Genomic DNA, 24880 nt, shown 5'->3' on the forward strand with positions numbered 1-24880 from the left:
GATCTTATCATCTGTGTAGTACCAAAACGGTATGTTTCCGGACAGGGGTTCCTTATGAAAACTTGATCTACTAAGTCCCCTCTACAACCCCAAGAAGTGTGTAATATGAATTCTGAATCACCCTGTATAGTTCATGAGAAGATTGTCATCTGCCTAAAGCATATTGAAGGTTTTTCATTCTCAAACAATTGTGAAAATTTATTTGCAAGCATTTCAATTTCCTTCTTTAGTACCATTCAAAATCTTCCGAGAAAGAAACTTGGATAAGTATTCTTATATTGAATTCTGTTTGAATGATATTTCTAAAGTAATTAATCATGCTAAATATATATTCTATGCTAATGATATCAAGATATACGTACACTGAAATGGCTACTGACGATAGACATGTTCATTTGCAATCTGATCTTAATGCGGTCAGTAACTGGGTGGTTATAATCAACTTGTTATGAATACAGAAAAATCCTTTATTATTACTCTTACAATGAAAATTCAGTGGCGTAGTCATAATTATAAATTGGACTCATGTGCAGTAAAACGAGTTGAAGTTATTAAAGATTTGGGTGTCGTTTTAAACAACAGGCTTGATTTCAAAGATCATGTATATGAAATTGAAAGAAATGCTAGAAAGGAAAGCGGCCACTTAATCAACAAATGGTGAAATTCAAACAACCTATTATTATTACTTCAGTTATTTACTGTGTGTATATGACCTCTTTTGGAATACAGTATAACAACTTGGAATTTTGCATGTAACAATAATATTAAAATCAGTTCTTGAAAATGTACAGAAAAGATTTGTTTCATTTTTGTACTTTAAATTCAGACTCTTTAGGGTTTATTATGAATATTATAATTTGTTAGACAAACAAAATATTTCTTGCCCCTTGGAAAGAAGAAATATTAACGATTACAATTTTATTTGCACATGAATTAATGGAAAACTTGATGTACCTACCATATTTACTATCTAAAATTACACTAAAGACTCGTTACTGTGCACTCCGAAAAAACTGGTCTGCAATTTCTGCCATTTCTTATTGTAGACATAATAGGTATTTTAATGTTCATATGTCCCAATACGTTCCTAATCCACTAGAGTCTAATAACATATTATTATTAAAATAACATGTGTAATTTTAATCTTAACGTGTTTCTTAGTATAAGCGATTGCATTGCACTTTATAAATTTGTAATTCTTTTATTTTAACGTAATTGATCTTCTTACGTATTTTATCATGTAGTACACTTGTTTATTTCTTTATTTTATTTATTGTGTATATGTCATCATAAACTGTTGTATTGGGCATGTATGCTATTTTTAGCAGTATAATTAATACAAGACTTAAATAAATTCTATTGATCGATAATGGTCATGCGATAATTTGGATCCCGTGGCATCTATGGCCATGATCCATGTAGCTATGTACTCAAGCTACTTAAACATGTTGTGACGCACATTTCTCAACAATATTTTCTGCTTTACGATTAACCATGATTTTCTCAAACATCACTCTGATTAAACGTTATTACAGGCTGGATGAACATCATAGCCACTTTATACACGGGAATTGTCGGGAAAATTCCCTCCTGGGATCAACCACCCACAAAACGAATCTAGGTCTCCAATAAGGTTGTGAGATGCCCTATCGACTAGGCAACCAAGCGCAAGTTTTTAAGAAATCCAACTTATTTTTGAGCTTTCATTGTTTACTGAGTTGTACCATTGTTGATTGTTTTAGGACTTCTGATACATTGTTTAATTCACTTGTTGCCTGTGGGAAAGATACGTGCATGTGGTGAAACGTCAAAAAATAAAAATTTCTCAAGCACAAATTATACAGCTTATGCATTGGTCTTCACATATAAATTCGTATTCTGATATTAGCGAACCTCTTTTGGAATTGAAAAAAGTATTTTAAATTTTACTCTGAGCACAATTAGGCAGGTAAATAATCCACTGGAGTCGAATAACCTTTTATTATGAAAAATAACATGTGTAATTTAACTATTAATTATTTTATTTTAACGTAATTGGTCTTCTTACTATATTTTATCATGTAGTATTGTGTATATGTCATATATTAGGTATCATAAACTGCTGCATTAAGCATGTATGCTGTTTTTTAGCAGTATAATTCAAGACTTAAATAAATAAATAAATATATTGATCGATTATGGTCATGCGATAATTTGGATTCCGTGGCATCTATTTTAAATTTTACTCTGAGCACTGTTAGGCAGGTATATAAAGGCTGGTTCATCCACTTGGCTACCCAGTTGGATGTGTCGTCATCACAACTGTGAAATCACTTTTAAACTTGTGAATAATTATTCTCCACTTGAACTACGAGGGGCGTCCAAGACGAATTTAGAAACTCACACAAAGCGACCAAGCAGACGGATCATATTGTGCTAAAGTAATGTTTATACCTTTACCTATTTACTCAATTTTTTTACATGCTGCTATCTCTTTCCAGGTAATTGCTGAGACAGTTGAAAGTTACCCTTGCGACTGAAGAGCAATTGAAGATGGAACTGGTTCATCTTGAATGTATTTTCTTCCTCTCTTGAACTCGTTAACCCAGTTGTAAACGGTGGCAAGTGTCTTTGTATACCTTGACCAAAAGGGTCTGGCTGTGGATGGTCTTAGGTGGAAGGCCTTCCAGCATCAAAACTCAATCAGCGCTCGATACTTCAATTGCTGTTCAGCCATAATTTAGTCGGAAGGGTAACTTTTAACGGTCCCAGCAATTACCTGGAAAGAGATACCAGCATGTAAAAAATTGAGTAAATATGTAAAGGTATAAACATTACTTTAGCACAATATGATCCGTCTGCTTCGTCGCTTTGCGTGAGTTTCTAAATTCGTCTTGGACGCCCCTCGTACATATAAAATAACAAATATGTGATCAGTGACAAAAAAATAAAATAGAACTATTGATTAAATTTAATTTATTTTCTTGCCGATTTCTTTTACCCTTTTTCAGTCCCTACTTGTCCTAGTTTAGCGCCCTTTCTTAGTGTCTATGTCTCTCTTGTCCCTATTTACCTGGCTGGTTTCATTGTTTTTATTTATTTAAAATGAGCCCCCTTTATAAAGTGAAGTGATTATAAATATATCGAACCCCTTTGTAAAGGACAGCAAGTATAAATACATCGTAACGTTATTGGAAGAATCACATATATGAGCTTCTATTGTACATTTAATGTTATTTACAATAGTTAAAATTTCATATGCAGCAGTGGTCGAATTTAGGTAACTATCAAGAGAGAAATTTCAAAAGTTTCTCTTTTAGTAGTTTCACGTTTATAGTGCATACGTTGTTATAACAACAATACCAACAAACCTTAATTATTTCAAGGCCCTTTTTGGCAAAATATGTAGTTCATTTTTAAAAAGGCGTTGCCGAGAGGTGAAGACACGCCCCTCATCCCCCATGTGCGTGATTGTTAGCCAGATTTCCATCTCTTATACATGTACTTTTTAAGTATAATACATTTCGTAAGGTTCCCACTGACTTGGAAATCCTGGAAAAGTCATTCCAGCTACGCTGATTGGAATAAACAATGTGAGTTAAAGTGGACACTTTCACCGCAACTTGCGCATGGCGCAATCAGTCACTTCGCAAGTCAGCATATCTGTATCTATAGAGCTCCAACGCACTTAAAAACACAAGTCATATACTTATCACCAACAGTATTCACCTGTCATCTACACCTTGAAATCACAGCTCATTCAAGACACCCTCCACAGGAACAAAACAAAGTCAATGTATCACATCAGCCAATGACGGGTTGCATACCCGTCCACTGTTTCTTCAAATGATTGGTCAGTAGGTAACGCGACCTACACAACTCGTTTGAAACTACAAATCAGTCTTCTCATTGGTCGAGGAACTAGAATGGTAATTGAGCACTCTCGAAGGTACGTCGCTCTGTTTCACGTCTGCTCCACTTCATTGTTGTTCATTTCGTTTGTTGTAATCTCGATACCAAAAACCCCTCTGAGTATGGGCTTCAGATCCTCGAAGAATCTCTGCGTTCTTCTGGCTGTGTTCTGCAAGTAGAATAAAATGTATCGTTAACTACATGCTCATTGCCTTCTTTGGGTGCACAGGTAAAATTAATTTATAAAATTCTTATCTTTGAGTGGCACACATGGAAAAATTCTGATTACATTAATGAATATGAGACTTGTTGCAACGCTAAGAGCCATTGGAAAATGACAGTTTTGTTTCCTGCACAAGCAATGTGGTGTAGACTCGTTGGTGCCACTGTCTATTTTTCTTTTTTCTCTTTTAAATTGTGCCTTTTTACCTAATCGATCAGAATATTTTAAATTTTACCTTATGACAGAGAGGAAGTAATTTGGAACAGCTCGTTTTAGGATACGAATAATAGAAGAGACATAATGTGTAACACAGCATAAAAACTAAATTAGAGTTGGATAATGTTAAACTTTTGTGAAAATAATAAATGTTGTTTGCATACAATATAATACTTAGGCCATCGTCAAAATCCCTATGGCAATATCTGTCGATATTTCATGTCCCCAGTGAAAATGCAGTGTCAAGTAATATTTGGGTTTTGTAACTAAAATTAGTTTGAAATGTCAGTATGAATTTACAATACCTTCTCTGAATTTGTTCTGTAATGGTTAATCTTACTGTATGTTTTTTATTTTTTTATTTTTCGTTTATGTAGTCATGTAGGTTTCTGATTTCTCTGCTTAAAAACACCTACCATCAATACTGCTGTCATTTGGTTTATTATTTGTGTAGATGCTAAGTTCAAATGCAGCTGGTCTCATGCCAAATACATTGTCGTATTTACACATTCTAATGACTTTCGTCAATATTAAACGCGTACTTACATAATATTACTTGAAATATGAAGCAGCAATATTTTGAAACGTAATCAAGGGGTCCCAGGTCCGATTCCTGGTGGAGTCACATAGTGGTTCGTATCCCACTTTAAACTGTAGGTCCAGTCCCGTTGTGGCTTACTGTGCATAAAGTGGCCTTAAAACACCAAATCAATCAAATCAACGATGATAGACTTTTGATATCAATCACTTCAATTTATGGTGTAAGGTTCCATCTTGGGTTCATCCATCCTGTCAGCGAACTCATTAACAAAAGTATAATGATTTCAGCCCTTAAGATACACCTGTGTGTAAAATTTATGTTTGGAAATGGGGAAAATTTGATTTAGATTAATATTTAAGCTACTTAGAATTTGAATAATTTCTTATGGTCCTACTTAGAATTCGAAGAATAATTCCTTAATTTCTCCTGAAAACTGCTCCAGCAATCAATCAATGCTGTTGTAAGGTGATTTTTGTCCTCTGAGACATGAATGACGACATACTTACCATAATCGTGTTCCCAACAACTGTGGACACGTTCGTCACTAAGTCGAAGGCTGCGTTGAAGACGTTCCCTGGGGGCTGCAGCTTCACCGGTCCCTCGTCGAACTCCGGGATATCTTCCGTTGAAGATGCCTGGAAAAAATGAGCAAAGATTAAGTGAAGATGAGTTCCTTTCGTTGTTGTAAATGATGAAGATGGTCTATCGAGCTAACAATCAGACTTTCGGAGAAGCTGGTGTCATTCTCATCTTCCGGACGGTAGCTTCTCCGGCACCCAACTGGTAATTAACCATAGAACTTCTTCATTACAGATGAACAGAGTATTTAAGAAATAAGGTATGCTCTATCCCGGGAATTTATGGAGCAAGCGAACGAAAACAAGTCCTCTGCGCAAGAACTGACTCGAAAGGACTCGACCAATGAACGCGTGAGAGCGGAAGTGAGTGCATAGAAGGGAAAACGCTGCTGCATCTATGAACCGTTTCCAGCAGCGTGTACTGCTTTGCTCCACCAACTCGCATCCTCCCCTTCTCTACCGTTATGCTTGGCCGTGCTCTACAGATTCCACGGACAGAGTGTTGGTATTTGAAGGTATAGTCGACGCGCTAGCTACGTTAACGACCAGCTGGCTTTGAAGTCGACGTAGCGCGCCCATTGGCTCAAGGACTCCACGTGGAGTAGACGAGCAGAATGACAGCTGCGCCCATTGGCTCAAGGACTCCACGTGGAGTATACGAGCACAATGACAGCTGCGCCCATTGGCTCAATGACTCCACGTGGAGTATACGAGCACAATGACAGCTGCGCCCATTGGCTCAAGGACTCCACGTGGGTAGACGAGCACAATGACAGCTGCGCCCATTGGCTGAAGGGTAAGTGTCATTGACGTTAACGAAGTAAACGCGTGGACTATACAGCAAGGTCCTCATTGACGTATGATTACAAAACTAGAAATTTCAGAATAAAAACTAACAAACGATATGGTTGTTTCAGTTGCAGTGGATATGGGCTTTTTTAAAAATATATTTCTAAACCGTAATTTTATAAAAAATATATTATATTTGTATCAAAATACTCATTTGCAAGTAAACTACAATTTTAAAATCCAGCCTTCCTATACACTGAAGCCATTTCTACACTAAAGATTAAAACAATCCAGGAAAAACTAAAACATTGTTTCAAAATACTTGTAAAATTGAGAAAAATCGGTGATATTTTTTGTACGGAATTAGGTGATTCCATCTACCGTTAACTCTTCACGTGGATTGGATCTACATGTGTAATTCAACTTGATTGATTGCACATGTACATTACAATTTGCAAACTCATCTTTTATTACTTTTATTTGTTACTCCAAATTAATAATACGAATACACTGATTACTGATGGAAATCATAGCTATTAATTAAATTTTATATTTGTTGCTTTTAGACTTGACTGGAAAAATTATCTTTGAGCGACGTCTGGTAATTTCAAGCAATTTTCTCACAATTACTTTTTGTAATGGAATGCTGTTCCGGAAAGGTTTTACCGGACTTCTTCCTAGTTTTCAAAATACTGCTGTCCCGGATTCTAAGTTGATGGTAGGTGGTGAAAGATTCAGCTTGCAATTCCTTCTCGATTGATTGAGTCACTTGGTTTATTTTACGTCGCTTGTCTGCCACTTTTGGCTAATCGAGAAGCTGAGGATGGGGAATGAGTTATTGACTTGCTCTTTTTAGTCCACTTCGTGCACAGATAGGCTAATCGGGACTAGGCCTACAGTTTAAAGTTGGATCTGAACCACTGTGTGCCTCCACCGGGAGGAAATTGATGGAAGAAAACTCACAAAACACATCCACGCCCAGGTCGAAATTTGAACCCAAGGCCCCTGACGTCGTAGCGCTCTGTGCTAACCACTCAGCCACGGACGTCGGCAGCAATCTTTTCTCATTTTCTGTTAAACCATGTATACAGTTCCACGCTCCTTTGCATAACCAGTGTTTGGAGGCACATAGTGGTTCGGATCCAACTTTAATCTGTAGATCCAGTCCCGATTAGCCTTACTGTGCATAAAGTCGACTTAAAACACCAATTCAAACCATGATCAGTGTTGCAATTAGAAACATCACAAGGGAAGGGAGAAGTATAGCTTCCTCTGTTTAGAAGTCGGTGCCAGCCGACCTTTTAGGCGGTTGGTTAGAACAGGGGCCCCGGGTTCGAGTCTCGAGCTGGACATGGATGTTCTTTGTTAGTGTACCTTCGTCAATTTCATCACTCACTCTCATCGTGGCAGAATATCGACGCAAAATTAACCAAATCAATCAATCGGTAGAAGTCGATAATACAGAGTAGGGCAGAGAAACTTGATGATTTTTAAAATTATATCTGGTGTTTGAACAATGAAAGCGCGGTTGTAAGGTCCGCCCTGGATCGTTACTTGGTTGATGGATCTATTGAGCCTCGGCTTCACGCTCAGTAACTCTTCGGGGCTTGAGTCTCCTCGGCTTAAGGTTCGGGTTAATCCGGCTGCTTCAGTTCTCGATGAAAGGTCCGTCGTAATTCTGGGTCAAAGGTTCTCAATCTACTTATAGATCTTAACCAAGATTCTACAAGCAGTCGACAATCCTTCTTCCCACTAGGTTCTGTCGATATCTAGTTAAGTATTATTATGATATAAATCTAATTCTTGTCCGCCAAGGGACACGACAGATACAGAGTGGGAAAGACAGCCTAATCTTTCGTCTTTTCTCTGTGACAACGTTTTCATAAGGTAGAGTCTGCCTGGCTCTTACACAATAGCATTAGCTTTCTTGCATTGTTGTCACCGATCATAAACTTCCAGCTCAGCTTGCTGGCAGAAAGAAACAAACTCTTGGAACTTATAACTAACACCAGGATGTATAGTTTATATACGAGGTGTGTTCCACATTACTTGGTAATTAACCATTAACATATAGAATTATAGTTACAAAAATAAAATATTAAGTTTATATACATATTTGTAACGTGGACACTGCTACACGTTACACGATGCGTTGCGTTCCACGGCTGCATGGTGACTAAAATGTAGTAAGGAGAGGACCCCCACCACATCCCCTCGAACAACACCACCACGCGATGAAACGCAATACTAAAACAACAATCGGCAAGTTTTATCTTCCCCAGAAAAGAGACGTTTCAGCAAGCGATTACAGCAATGTGTAGGCCAAAATTGGCACCATTTGTAAGATGTTATTTTTCGCACTAAATATTGAAGTAAGTCATTTTTTAAAGAAAATAATAATGGCATACATATATATAGCTGTAAAGCTAGCACATGAAAAAAGTACGAACCATTTTCATTGACTGTGTCATATCATTTTAAAAATCATCAGGTTTTTCTGCCCCACCATGTACATTCCACACGTTTTCACGGCACATAGTGGTTTCGATGCCACTTTAAGATGTAGGTACAGTCCCAATTAGCCTTACTGTGCATAAAGTGGACTTAAAACACCAACTCAATCAATCAATCACACATTTTCACGGATACGCCAAACTGGTGCTGTAACACCACCACACCCAAAACGAACGCAACTGATAGGCAGTGGCGTCGCGTGCGGTTCACATATGAGTGTTCACAATAATGTTTTTGTACTGAATGCAGAGATTTACTTCTCTCCCTTGTAACTTCATATTCAATTGAATAACAGTTCAATTTATTTTCAACAATTTCTCCCCAAAATCACGCTATATTTAAAGTAATACAAGAAGGACCTAGGGGAAATTGTCCCTGTCCCCCTTAAAATCCGCCAGGTTTAGCGAATTGTCGCTAAAGTTTGCAACTATGTAGCACAGACCTTTTCGAGGCCCCCTAAACATGCCTTGTATATGCTGCACTCTGGTGCCGAATGTAAGAAGTATTGTCGCTTGCATCAGTGTTCGCACAGCGAAGTGAACATCTTTTGGGTATAGTGGCCAACAGCCCCTTAGCTACCAGCCCTATGCAACACGCACAGCAATTGTGTTCAACATCCTCCGTGGAACACCGTGAGAGTCAGTGTTACCAACTATCTAACAAAAAAGTTTCTAACAAAAAAGTTATCAGACGTGAAATAAGTCGTGTCAGAGTAAATTGTGTTTATATACTCGTACATCAAACATAGTATTTTTTCGAATAAATATACGTATGTGCTTGTGTGTGTGTGTGTGTGTGTGTGTGCATTTAATATGTACGTAATTTAAGACATATACATGAGTGTTTACGTGCTCATGCGAACATTATCAGGCGACGCGCCTGCCGATAGGACATTTTCGTGTCAATGACACCGCCTTGTAACTTTATCGCAACCGTGTTTTAAGGGAGAGCTCATACCACTGTTATGATAACATTCCTTAAGGTCCCAACACTTGTTTACACATTCCATTGTTTCTCATCATGTAGTCACTTGAGATGCGTGACAACATAGCAACGCATTATATAAATATGCATGTTCTTGAGTATAATTCCCCGACTTGGAATTCCACATGCAGTTTTCATCTTATCATTAATTGCAGAAAGGATACAAGAAAAACAATTGCTTTTATCTATACTATAAATGTTATCTAAGCATACCTTGTCAATATATAATGATTAACGCTGAAAGCTAAGAGAGAACATTCGCATAAGAATTCCTGTTTTGTGTTTTAATGGAAATATTTGTGGTGCCTGAATGTCTTGCATCTTTAGTATGTAGGGTCCAGTATATAGACCACGAATGACTGTAAACATTACTACAATATCTAAAATATACTTCAGAACAATTCCAATGTGCAACATTTGTATATTAATAATATGAATATTATCTGTACTTAGATAAACTTTAAGTAGGGTGTATGATGGATTGGCAACTGTGGGCAAGAGATTATATTTATTTTGTTTTCTTATATAATTTCACAGAGCTTTCACTAAGGTATTCATAACCGACACATTTTTTTGTATTATCTAGTGTTCATATGTTATTTTTTATGCTCAAAGCCAATGACCGGTTCTCATTTTCACTATTTTCTTCACTGCGCCACCTGTACGTATGATTGCACATAATAACATGCTCTTAAAACTTTGGATCGTTAAGATGTTATAATTTTAAATCTTTTTCCAAACTGGACATAACTGTAAACTTTGAAATTGACTTGTCTCTGATTCTCATTTGAGGTACATGATATTTCAATGTGGATAACAACATTTACAAAAATAACATTTCATAAGTTATAACACCATTAAGCCTTGTTTCCATGATATTGAAAAACTAATTATGCTGACCAAGGCAGTAATTTATTTTATTAAAAACATAAACTAACGTAACGTTTCAACCTTCTAGCAAGGTCTTCTTCAGACTCTGTATCAAGTACAAAAGTAACCAGATACAACAAAAGGGCAATATATACTATACACAAACATTACTCCCTCCAGACTATTTAGAAAGTTGTTTGGAACTTTCTAGCAGATGACTTTCACTTCCCAACTTTACTTTCACCTAAAAGGCTAAACACAATTACTTCCATAGAATGTGGTTGGACTTTTTAATCTCACGCTCTTTTCCCTTCATTTTTCTTCCTTCTCCTCTCCTCTTTTTCTCTTGTCCTTTCCACTCTTTCCAACATCTTCTTCCATTCTTTGTTTAACTTCAGTCCCCCATTCCAGTTCATTGTGTCTTCTTCACCTTTCTTCTCTATTTCCTTGGCTTCCTTCCATTTTCTAACTAGCATTCTCTTCTCCCTTCCTATCTGCTTAGCCTCATCCTACTCTATGTCATGTCCTGTTTCTCTCGTGTGTTTAAATATTGCATTTCTCTCTCTCTTAAGTCGTACATCATCCCTATGTTGTTTCAACCTGTCTTTCAGCCTTTTTTTCGTTTCTCCTATGTACACACTCTGACATTCTTTACATTTTACTTCGTAGATAATCCCTTCCTCTTCTTCTTCTCTGTTTTCCTTTTTCTTGTTAGCATTCCTCGCTATTCCTAAGATGCTTCTCCTTCCCTTCCTGTAAGTTTTAATGCCCGCTTTCCTAAGCACTTTGCATATCTTTTCTGTGGTCTTCCCCATACTCCTTATTCCTTATTCCATTCCATACTCCTTTTTTTTTCATTTCATAAGGTGTCAAATTTAAATTGAACTTATATTTGAGGTACGTGTGTTTGAAAATGAAAGTAAGAGGAAGTGTCCAATATAGCCAATATTCTAGTTGTAATGTATGTACTTTAGATACTTCAAATATCTCGATTGATATGTTATTTATGATTAATTTTCAATTTTTATGTGTGTTTATGCATATGTTTTCTTATGTATATACAGTGTGATTGAGAAGTCCGCGCACTCATAATTTTAAAAGAAAACTACTTAGGCATTCGTCTGGATGAGTTGGCAAGCCTGCCAGTAGGAATTGGTAAGACCTTGAATAACGAGTTTGTTATATTTAGAGCAGTGCCGCTGTTACAGTCCTCGGTGTGAGACATACAATCACAGTTTGTGAACAATGCTTTTTAAGCACATCGCCCACTGAGACACGGAGAAACTTCTGTTGTCTGCTTCTATTGAAATCAAATGGTGTAACGCCCACTGCGGGGTAACGCGCTGAACCGAATCATGGAATTTTCGTGCCAGAAGCAGTGATGTGCGTCTACGCGTATACGACGATAGTCTACATTCTACACGTAGACTATTTTATACACGTAGATGACGTAATCTATGTAAACAACATGACGAAAGGTGATAACTTAGCAAAGGGCGCCGTGGAATAAAAATAATAATATACTACGTATCAGTTGCTGATGTGTGAGGAGAACTTTTCATACTCTTTCTTCAAAATTCGAACAATTTCTAACCTAACTTAGGAAATATTCTAGTGTTTTATGGGGAAAAGATCACTCTTGCCTCACGACTGCCATCTGTTGTTGTTTTTTGCATACTATTTATCTTCTTTCATAATTGATGAGAGAAGAGAAGAGAAATTTTGTTGTAAATAGGATTCTTTGCAGTTTGTTAGGAACCAATATAGTTGAAAAAGTCATTTTCCTTTCATGAAACCCTTCAAAATTAATTTAAATGCACTTTAGATTGTCTACGTAGTCTATGTAAACTACAACCCAATGTAATCTACGCGTAGATTACGTGTAGACAACGCATGTAGACGTAAACTTATAGTCTAAGGCACATCACTGGCCAGAAGTCTGCAGGTTATCTTAAAGGCGTCAGTTGCGTTCTGTTGCCACATTGCTCCGCGCCTCAGTGGGCGTTATGCTTTACGCGCACACAGCGAGTCGCTATGTTGGAAGCATATTTTCAGTATGTCATATGAAAGATGGAGAAGTCTATATCCCCATGATCCGGAAATAGCTAAAACCGCAAAGGATAACTGTTTCAAATTTAATTTCAATATTCCATTTGTGTATTTCGACGCGCGGAAAGTCGTTTGCCATCTTGTCAGTGTGTTATTAGCCTCAGAGATTACAGTATTACTCACATTTAGTTTACAAATTATTTTTTTAATGTATTTATAGATATAGTTAACAAATGTATGTATTCATTACGTTCACAAGCTCAATAAATTAGAAGCAAAAAATTATCAAACTCTGAGTGCGGGTACTTTTTCGAACGCTCTGTGTAAGCCATAGTAAGGATTACTTAGGTTCCCTATTGCGCTTGATTACTGGGGTTCAATGTAGGCCTACTTGTAATCAAGGGATCTCGGATTCGGTCCCCGGTTGAGGAACATTGCACAGTGGTTCAGATCCCAATTTAAAGCTTAGGTCCAGTGCCGATCAGCCTTAGTTGAGCATAAGGATTACGCATATTTTTTTTAATATTTATGTGCCTTTATGTACATTTTGTCCAAGAACCGACAGACATATTTCATTATATATGCAAACCACATAACTAAGCTGTCAAGGGTAAAACACATGGAACGTTCAAGTTGTTACGCTTATCACATACTGTCCACAACGAACTACAAATTTTAGTATTTTCTACGCTTGAATTATAACATGGTGGAAATTGATGTATGTAAATTGAGCATATCTAAATATGATGATCAATTATTACTAACGTAATAAAGACTTATTTATATGTTATTCATACGGTGTAAGTTGTTCGTAAGTCTATGCATGTGCCAGAAGGTGTTTTGTAGCATCCTGTAGTTAATACGTTTATGAGAACTTTATAATATTGTCTCTCATTGAACTATCTAGATAGATCATATAAATGTTTTATAAATCATAGCTCACCTTCATCTTAGACCACGAAATTGATGATTTTTGTACTGTAGTAGAGATATTGGACCGGTTCTACGTCATACTTGGTACGAGGCCTATTATTTTTATTAATTTAAGCACAATGGAAAACCTATTTTGACGATGCTTTTGTCGATTTTATACTATTGCAAATCTGTGATTTTTCACCTCGTACTGCTCATAATTTTTTTTTGTTAAAAGTTAAGTATTTAATTTATTTTAAAGCTACGTAGCTCATAGTAATTTTGATCAGCTTGAGTTTTGATGTGATCAGATGTTACTTGTTGTCTCTGGAAATTCTGTATAAATAACATAGCTGAAAATTTTATCTTAATAGCTACAATTATTTTATTTTGAAAGTGGTTCAAGTTATTTTTCACACAGATCGAATTTGTATGAATTTGTATTTGTATTGAATTTTGTATTTTTTCCGAGAAAATTTATATATAAATATCAGAGCTGAAAAAAATATTATAATTATAACTATTGTCTTTTTTAAGTTACATTCTATCAATTATCGTAAATTTAAAAGAATCTTATTGAATTTTGACTTGATTGTGCGTCTTATTGTTATTTACTTAAAGCATATTTAAAAAAAATGTCATCTACCAATTTCATCAAATGTGCTATTTGTGGGAAATTCATCTCCAAAAGTAATATTAGCAAGCATAGGGCAAGATGTATCGAAACAGGTTCGAAAATAAATCGTTCGTTACCTACTAGGTATTGTACTCAATGTGAAAAAATAATTAGCATTGCTAATTTAAGTAAACACATGAAAATTTGCAAGGCATCAACCGGACATGGAACATTGAAAAGAAAAATTGATCATCCTGAAGCTGAAGCTTCTACTTGCAAACAAATTAAGATGTCTAATGATCAAAAGCCGATTAGATCTGCATTCAACAACCAACTCCAGGATTTCTGTTTTACTTCGAACCCACGCTGTGATATTTCTAGTTTCTTGAGTGAAATTAAAACATCTATCATAAATATTCTGAAAAATAAACTGCAAAACAACTGCATAAAAGTATATGTTGATCTAATTTGTGAATATGAGAAACCCAATGGTACAAGAAATATTTTCTTTCACAAAACGAAAAACCAAGTTCTTTATTTGGCAGACATTGATAATTTGAACTTTTCTTATTCTAATCTTACTAGTGAATTGATTAGGAAACACGATGAATTCGAGGCTAAGGGATCAGGTTGGTCTCTTTGCGGTAGTTCTCAAAGGTTAATCGCTTATGTAAAAAAAATTACACCTTTTTCTGCTTCGAGCTATGTTCCACTTCCGGTAGAAATTCAGCATAAAAAAGCTGTGCTGAAGATTCATAACACCGACAATAAGTGTTTCATGTGGTGCATTTTAGCAGCGCTTCACCCGGTTCATTATTCAAATAATCCATGTCGGGTTAGTCATTACACAGAATATATCGATGAGATTGAATATGCTATGACAGGCATCGAATACCCTGTTGCTATTTCCGACATAACAAAGTTTGAAAACAGGGCACGAAATGGAGAAGAAAAACGAGTAGCTATAAATGTATATTCGTATACTTCAGTTAAGCATTTTGTGCATCCTGTTAGGATAACTAATATTGTTGATGACGAAGCCATAGAAATCAATCTGCTTCTCATTGCTGACGATAATGTTCATCATTACACGCTAAGTCGTTCACTCTCCCGCTTGATCAGAACCCAAACAACCAAGTATGATGCACACATTGAAGTTTGTCCAAGGTGTTTAACCGTATTCGACAATCGTGACCGACGTAATTACCCACATTTTTTAAAATCAAGAAATTGCCAAACAAAAACTTGCTGAACATAAAATCTACTGTGGAGTTAACAGACCGGCTCGCATGTTGATGCCCAAAGCAAATGAATTCGAAGAATTTAAAATGCTCAAGGCCTTGTTGGAACATCCGGCCATCATCATTGCGGACTTTGAGGCTTTTCTCAAACCATTATCTTATTGCGATCCGGATCCCGAATTGTCTTCCACAACACCGTACCAGGTTCATGATCCAAATAGTTTTGGATATGTTGTTGTTTGGCAAGATAGGATAGATAAACCATATATATATCGCGGACCGAATGTTATTGAACTCTTTTTCAAAACGATGGTGGAGGAGGTTGAGAACATTGTCAGCTTCTTATGTCAATCGAAATCAATGCTTCCACTATCAAGCGATGAACTTCAATCTTACAATAACATTGAAACGTGTCCGGTGTGTGATCAACATTTCACGGATGAGAATCGGAAAGTATTTCACCACAATCACTTCACCGGAAACTACATTAGTGGAATCTGTAACACCTGCAACCTCAAGATCCAGAAGCCCAAATTCGTACCAATATCTTTTCACAATGGATCCAATTACGACTTCCATTTCTAAATTAGAAATCTTGGATACGATACGCAAAAAATAGATATTCTTGCTCAAAACGAAGAGCGTTATATTTCAATAAGTAAAAAAGTTAAGATTCCAGCAACGAATGAAATCATAGAGATGAGGTTTCTAGATTATTTTAGATTCCTATGGGCAAGTCTCGATGCTTTAGAGTGAAAACTTACTGACGAACAATTTAAAATTACAAAAGCTACTTTTCCCAACATACACCTAGAACTGATTAAACGTAAAGGCATTTATCCTTACGACCATGTAACCGATGAATCTAAATTTGACGATAACACTCTCCCACTTCAAAAATAATTATTTAGTCAACTGAAAAAGACCGGAATCACAGACGAAGAATACGAACATGCGAAATTAATATGGAAGGAATTGAGATGCAATACTCTTGGCGATTATCACGTTGCGTATCTCAAATTAGACGTAACAATACTAGCTGATGTTTTCAAAGTGTTTAGAAAAACAGCATTAAATATTTATAAATTAGATCCAGGATACTTCTACAGTCCTCCTGGTTTGGCGTGGTCTGCTATGTTGCTCCAGACCAGGATCATGTTGGAATTGATATCGGAGGTGGACATCTTACTTTTTATAGAAAGGGGGATACGTGGGGGGATGGTGCAATGTTCGCAGAGATACGCAAAGGCAAACAATATTCACATGTCTGGGAATCAATACGATGCAAATCGACCATCGAATTACATATTTTACGTTGAGGTAAACAATCTCTATAGATTCACCATGATACAAAAACTTCCATACGGAGGATTCGAGTGGCTGGATCCTATTTCAATTGATATTAATCATTTCGACGATCGTGAAATTGGTTTGTTCATTGAGGTAGACATTGAATTTCCAAATACTTTGCATGCTACTTTTTCCGGTTTGCCTCCGGCTCCCGAAATTAAATGTCCACCTGATTCTAATCAAAGCAAGCTTATGTTAACTCTAGAGAGAAAAGAGAGATATGTCGTCCACTACAAGAATCTCCAGTTTTTGATTGGGAAGGGTGTTCAGGTAGTAAATGTGAGAAGAATTCTCAAGTTCAAACACTCTCCATGGTTAAAATCTTATATTGAGACCAACAAGAGACACAGAACAGCTGCCATTTCAGAATTATATAAATATTTTTATAAATTAATGAATAATGCCGTTTATGGAAAAACGATGGAGAACGTCAGGAAGCATATAGACATAAAATTGGTTTCAGATAACAATAAATGTAGAAAATAAGTATCTGATCCTAGATTCAAATCGCGAAAAATTTACAACGAGAATTTAACACTTTTTAATCTAGATATAAAATTGATAAAATTCAGAAAACCTATTTACGTTGGCGCAACAGTTCTCGACTTGTCAAAACTGTACATGTTCGAATTTCACTATAATATTATGAAACCTTTCTATAACGATAAGCTGCCAATTTTGTACATGGACACCGATAGTTTTATTTATGACATACAAACACCTAACCTCTACGAAGATCTTAAACATCCTTCCATGCTTGGGTATTTCGACACTTCTTTCTACCCTCAACCCAACAGATTTGGAATACCTTCCCACAACAAGAAGGTTCTCGGCAAGTTCAAATGTATAGTGATACGGTGATATAGTTGTTGAGTTCGCTGGTTTGCGTTCGAAGAAAAGAGAGCAGCGTCACGAAGAAAGCAAAAGGAACGTGCAAAGATACTGTGGAAAACAAACTAACATTCCAGGATTATATTTGTTGTCTTTCTTCACAGTCAAGGATACTTCGAGAGGATAATAGAATACAAAGCTCAAACCATGAGATTACAACGAATAAAATAAAAAAAGTAGCCCTGGATCCACACGACGACAAGAGGTGTGTTCTCGAGTGTGGAATTCATACTTTGCCTTGGTGGCACTTTAGTTTAGAAGTTAATAATAATTGCAGTCAACACATGTGAAAAAAAATAAACCTAACATTAAACTAAAATTTTGAAAATAACAAAAAAATTTACACGTAGTTTAATTTTTTATATATTATTCGCTACTATTAAAATTTTTCTATCACTCTTTCATTTTTTACATCATAAATATATGATTTCTCCACAATTAAAATTGCACTGCATGTAGTATTTTCAGATAGGGTTTCATGAAATTCACATACTAATTTAATATTAGTTCGATCATTTATAACTACCAATTTTCTTTTTGACGCATTGATTAAAAACATTGGTCTGTGAATTATGAACTCATCTGGATTATAATACATGTCTATGTTACCTTCAGTTACTCTTTTAAATGCACTATAAGCTTCATATAATTTTAAATAAACTTGTTCTGCAATGTTTAAATTGTAATTTTCACGAGGAAATACTTCATTTCTGCCATTCTTCAGATACACATTTTTAACTTTCCAATTATCAAACTGGCTGCTATCCTTTTCCTGATTGTCATCTCTCCCTGTGTGAAACGGCACAGCTACAAACTCTGGCATGTCATATTGCAAAGATTGGAACTGATTAGTAAGATCAAATTCAAACAATTTACCCTCCACTGACCTCTGAATGCATTGATAAGTATAAAATTGAATCGGAATTTGGGGATTTTTCAAAATGTTGGCTTTGTATTTGAGAGCATAATTCAACTATAGGCATTGGCAACTCCATAGACTGGATCACACATTCGCAGCTTCGGGTAAACTAGCCTCATTAGTTGTTCCATCTGCATTCAAAGTTTTGTATCTTATGATGGCATTATAATCTTTGGGTGCTCTGCGAAATATGACACTCAAACCACTTTTCCACATAATTTCTTTATAATCAGAGAAAAATCCAAATATCAATCTCATGGGGAACAGTACTGTGTGACTTGTTGCTTGAATTTTTGTTCCAGCTTCGAACCCACCAACTTTATAATATGCACTCTCTGATTTGGACAGTTTCAATGTCCCTACTGTAGTGGATGTAATTCCAGGGCAATCAATCCTGTCAATTACTGTACCATGCTTTGTCACTTCAATTTGAGAAAATAAGAATGGAACAAAATTATCTATAAGTTTTATATTAGCCCCGGGTGGGGGATATTCTTCACCATTATTTTGTTTTACAATATCAAATTTTATATACAGATCAAATCTATGTGGATGAATGAACCCGTCCCCTACCGTGATGTCATACTGTATCTCTTTGTTGGGCTGACTCAAATTTGCAAATGTTCTCCTGTTTGGAGGGAAGGACTGTAATTCATAAATCTCGATATTTTCCAGCTTGGTATTTATTTATATATTTTAAATATTAATTTCTATTATCGCAGTGCTAGTAGCACCGGCAAAATCGATGATTTCATATTTCTCATTCGTAATAGTTATCTCTATGTAATTAACTTTATCAATAGAAACAGGGAAATAGACTGGTGGGAATGGGGGAATAGAAGATAGGTTCCATAAATTCCGAATTCGGTTTAAATGTAGCAATGATACCTGTCTCCTTGTGACTGCCATTCGAATTTTATTCTGCTTTGATAATCATACTTTGGCAATGTTACAGGGAATTTTGGTATAAATTTACCTATGTGCCTAACACCTGTTTCTAATTTGCTATTGTTTTCAAATCCTAAAAGTTCCCCCGTGGTAGATAAGTCCACTGTTTCATTGGTAGTTACAATCTCCATTCTGTGTGTTACAGAATTTTGAGAAAGCAAGACAGTGGTTGGAAGTTCAAATTGTAAAGTAGATAAGTTATACTGTCCAGGAGGAATAATTATTTTTTCATTACCTACTTATATAGTATTGTTGTAGGTAGTTACATTCGGAATCAGATACATACTGTAGAATGCTCTTAGAGCTATGGATTTTGGATAGATAATATCATTGTGAAGATGTAGTTTCAAAACCGAAGTCTCGCTGGAGAGATGGAAAATTCCCATATTTAATATATAATACATCTTTTTGAAAATCTTTTAATTTGATGTTTGGTATTTTATTTAAAATTCTGAGCATAGTAATGCAAACATGGCCACATATAATTTGATCGAAATCTTGAATACGATCGTCGTTGTAATAAATTTTAACATGTTTCAAGTAACGAATTAATTCTGTAGGGGGTATCCCTCCGAAAGAATCGAAAATAAAAGCATTGTCATTTTGTTTATAATAGCATATCCAGTGAGTACCAACGTTTTCGGACTTGTCCAAACTCACCACGCCACATTCTCGAGAGTGAGGACTACCTTTAGGGAGAGAATCAGACATGAAACCCCCCTGAAGTGTTTAATTTTAAATATTTTAATTAGAGATTCAATGTCTTGGTTCGTGAGAGCTTCTTCTTTTTTTTAACTTACTGAGTGCTCTAGACTTCACACCTTTGCCTATTTTTTTCTCCATGGCAAGATTATGACGCTTTTGCTCTTCTACACTCTGTAAAAAAAAATAGCATCACTTCATTATTTTTGGTCGTCAGCATTTCGCTCGTGAATTATCAGTTGTTTTATTGATTTAATTCGACTTGTCGATTTGTTTTCCTAACAATTATATAAAACACTATATCTGTACAATATATTTTTATTATTTAAGTCATAGTTACGTACATAATGCACTTGACAGAACTAATATCAAAATTATTGCAAATATAGCTTGTGGAACGTTTTCGCACAAAGACAATTTTTACAAGTAAAAAGATTGAACAAAGGTTTTAAATGTATCATGATATGTTAATTTGAAATGATAGTAAGTAAATACATTGACTAGTACTTAGTGTGGCCACCCCTGGCCTTCCTAAGTGCTTCCAACCTTCGAGGCATGCTATGAATGAGATTTTGACAATATTCGACCTCAATTCCATTCCAAACATGTACAATTGCTGCCATAAGTTCCTCTTTTGACATGTACGTCTGATTACCAAGTTTTTTGCACATCATAGCCCACAGGTTTTCTATAGGATTCATGTCTGGAGAGTTGGGTGACCACCAAAGTCTTTCAATATTCATATCATGAAACCAGTTATTCACCACCTGAACATGGTGACAGGTTTCATTATCGTCTTGAAAAATAAAGTAGTCCAAATTCTGTCCAGAAAAATGATCTCCTGCAGTCTGTAGAACTTTCCGATTCAGGATTTCCAGATATTGATCAGCCTTAACGGTCCATGTGCAAAATGCATCCTGCCAATCCCTTTTGCAGAGAAACATGCCCAAATCATAACACTGCCACAAAACTTCTGAGTTTCTAAAATACAAGATTTTGCAAGTTCTTCTCCCTTCCGCATCCACAGTTTAACTGAGCTGTCATTCCCCAGCAATTTAAATCGTTTTTCTTCAGAAAATATCACAATTTCCCAATCTGCATCATTCCATGCGCCATAACGTGTGACAAACTCATGTCTAGCTTTTGCATGTGCGTCAGTAAGTCTGGGTTTTTTTCGTGGGACGTGTTTAGAAACACCCTGTTTCTTTAGTCGGGATACTACAGTAGCATGAGTAAGATTAACTCCCACCTTATTTTGAAGTTTATGTGCAATTTGGCGTGAACTAATTCATCTGTTCTTCAGTGCCATGTCCTTTATCATACAATCCAGTCAAGGTGATGTCTTTTTCTTTCTGCCACAGTGACTTCTCAGTGATGATTTTCCATGTTCTTGTTACTTTTACAGGCAGCGGCTAACTGTGGATTGATGCATTTGAAGTTGTCGACCAATTTTTCTCTGAGAATGGACCATCCATATGCAAAGCAAGAACCATTCCTTGCTTACGTGGTGAAATGTCACACTTTCTGCCCATTTCTTTCGAGAAAACACGCTCAAATACACTACACAGCACCAGAACACTTCACAAATATGATAACGTATACAAAGTGTCAATAATGAACATGTAGTTTGCAACATAAAACACGTCACAAGTTGCACTACTAACAATCGTTTTACAGATTCCTGACAATTGATTACAAAGCCTTGCAGCAGTAACTGATTGCAACACCCTCTAGCGGACACTCCAAACACTAAATCAACAAAAGAATAACACCACACTACGTAGTGATACCAGACCAATACTTCAATCAATTGATTTCAAGTTGTGCAGGAAAGATGCATGCATGCGAAACTCAAAATTGTCAACATCCGTAATAAGAATACAGTGATGCTAATTTTTTTTTACAGAGTGTAGTTCTGCTTTATTTTTTTCGAATCAATCACAGTTTTGGCAATAGCAGCACTACCCCCAGCCAAGCTCCCAACTGCCCCCAATGCAGCCAGGATAGCTGGAATGCTGAATATGAATCCACCACTGTGTGTTTTCTTTCTTGCATTTTGCAATCGTTTTAATTGTGGCGTACTGAGTAATAATGTCATTCCGTTCCCTTTGGCTATACATTGCCTCTTCTTTTCTTGTTGTTTTTTGAGTTAAAATCGAATTAAGTTTTAAATTTTTAAGATCATGATACGGTATTTGATACACAACTCCTTTTGGTTTCATGTTGTTGTTGTTATTATTATTATTTTTCAGTGTATTTATATTACAAACCCCACCCTAATTTTTGTTTTGTATTCATAGCAATAGTTGTACCCAATGCTGTTATTTTTTCACCCAATGATGCATCTCTGCTTGTTAATCTTCCAAAAGCTGCCTCTTCCAGTTTTTGATCAGCCACATGACGATCATTCAGATCTTTGTGTGTGTTGTATGCAATATCATGTTTTTTGCAAGCTGCATCCAAAGGATTAATACCCCTGTCCCCTCTTTCTATTCGTTTCTCAAGTTTTGTACCAGGACCACAATATTGGTAACCAGGTACGTGTAACTCGAACGGAAGTTTATTAATAATATCATTCACTAAACCTCGACCCTCTGATATATTCCAGAATCTAGGAGGTAGAGTATTGATAATTTTAATTAAGTATCCTATACCTTTAGGATCGTTTACAATAAAATTAGCTAATTTGTCACTAATCATATTTACAATACCCATTTTCTCATTATGGAAATTATTGTTGCCAGCATTTTCCTCTCCTGCTATAACAAGCAACCTATCTATAAGTTTTCTCACATCGTTTACCCATACAAATTCCTTAGGTAGAGTATTGTATTGTTTTATACCACTACCGGTTTTGAGTTGATTCCAGATAGGTTTAATCAGATTTTTGTATTTATCCCCGCTGCTCGATTTCACACGCTTTTGACTGGCATCGTTATTTTGGTACAAAGCATCAGAGAGTGTCAAAATTTCAGAGTAACTTTGATAATCATCTTCTGTAAAATGTTTTGGTTGTTTTTTGGTAGTGAGCTCCCATAGCCCTACGGTACCAGGATATCTGGAACAGCTGTTTCTCCCACCCAAATTAACATTTATGTTGTCCCCTTCAAATGTTACTTTAGACTAGCCAATTTTTCCATACTACGCCTTCATTACCCTCCATAGTTGGATATAATCCAAATACTTCATATTTTTCGAATTTTCCTGTACTCAAATAATCCCTTGCCAGAGGACCCAACTCGATTTTCTCTGACTCTTCTTTAGCTGCTTTAGCAGGTGGTTCCTTGAGTACCAGAGGAGTGTGGATGCTAGACAATGGCGTAGGAGGAACATCTGCATAATTTTTAGCAGTAAGAGGTACCAATTCATTGATGAGGTTTTTATTTTGTTCTGTCACACTGTTAATCTCTTTACCAAGACCACTGATTGCATCGATAATAGGTTGGTCTTGACGCTTGTGTTGTTCGTAAAAACCTCGATTCTCTGATTTCCAACCTTTGAAACGTTTGGACAAGTACTCTCGTAATTTCGAATTATCTTCTATTTTATGTTTTGTCATATTTTTGTTTTTTTTATTAATGGTTATTTTATATCGTTTCAACTTTTAAAAAGTCATTGATTTTATTTCTAAATTTACCATTGTTAGGTTTACGAGTCATGTCGATAGTGACAAATCCAAAATCGTCGCTGTTCCAACAAGATGAACAGAATTTTTAAAATTGGTTGTAATTTAAGTCTCCTCCCACATAATCATCGTATACATGTTTCAAATTAGTATGATCTTGACGAAACAAACAGATGAAGTTTGTATTATCTCGTAGTAACTGTTTGGGAATTTTGGAATAAGTTTGAGCTAAATAAAAGCAGTCTATTTCTTTGTGACGACCCTGTGTAAAAAAAATTCTAATTTCATTCTGATTTTCTAGAATAACATCATCAAACACAACAGAATTTTTCAAACATTGGTCGAGAGGTTTTATTGTTGATGCAAATGTAGCTACGCCCAGTCCCTCGTACAGCTTCATGAGTTGTTGGTATTTCGGTTGTTCTAAACTCTTTGAGAATACATACAAGTGTCTATTTTTTCAATCTAGCCAATTGGGGGCAAGCAAGAAATTATCAACCAGCAAAGTGGTTTTTCCACAACCTGATGGGCCTGCAATAAGGCATCTTATGTTACCAGGTAACAACTCTCCATTTTTGTTATTGTTTCCACTACATCTGGTAAACGCTGTACCACATTCCAAGTTGGTATCAAACAATCACCTGGTTTGCTTCTATCCAACTTTTGTCTGGCAGACCTAACCATTTCACATACAATTTATTATTTTTCTTCTTCAATATTTTCTCGATTAGATATGTATCTCGATATTTTGTTTTACTAAGTTCCTCTTCATAGAATCTCCCTTTCAATATTTTGTTATGATTATCTTTTATGATATATGTATTTCTATTCCCTGGTAAAACTTGAACCACTGAGAATAACTCCGTACTCCAATTTTTGTGAAACCCTTCTCGAATAACTGTTTATATTTACTGACCCTTACCTGATCCCCTATTTTAAACTTTGGCTTCTTGATAGTGTATGTATACTTTTTACAATAAACAGTAGAAATCAATCGTTGCTCATCAGATTTGATACCTCA

At 35.9% G+C, this 24880-nt stretch overlaps 1 protein-coding gene across 4 annotated transcripts in view; it reads right to left on the reverse strand.

Moving 5' to 3' along the window:
• Nucleotides 1-2937: 2937 nt before the first annotated feature.
• LOC145997240 (uncharacterized) overlaps nucleotides 2938-24880 on the reverse strand; it is a 200230-nt gene continuing 178287 nt past the window's right edge. For all 4 annotated transcript variants that reach the window (XM_083134067.1, XM_083134068.1, XM_083134065.1 and 1 more), the window contains exons 5-6: nucleotides 5378-5506; nucleotides 2938-4060 (exon numbers count right to left, since the gene is read on the reverse strand). In XM_083134067.1, coding sequence (XP_082990193.1) covers nucleotides 3944-4060; nucleotides 5378-5506 — 246 coding nt within the window. In that variant the 3' untranslated portion in view covers nucleotides 2938-3943. The remainder of the gene's footprint in view (nucleotides 4061-5377; nucleotides 5507-24880) is intronic.

The sequence above is a fragment of the Lepisma saccharinum genome, chromosome 13 (assembly GCF_977018435.1).
Source record: "Lepisma saccharinum chromosome 13, izLepSacc3.1, whole genome shotgun sequence".
In the NCBI taxonomy this organism is placed as follows: domain Eukaryota; kingdom Metazoa; phylum Arthropoda; class Insecta; order Zygentoma; family Lepismatidae; genus Lepisma; species Lepisma saccharinum.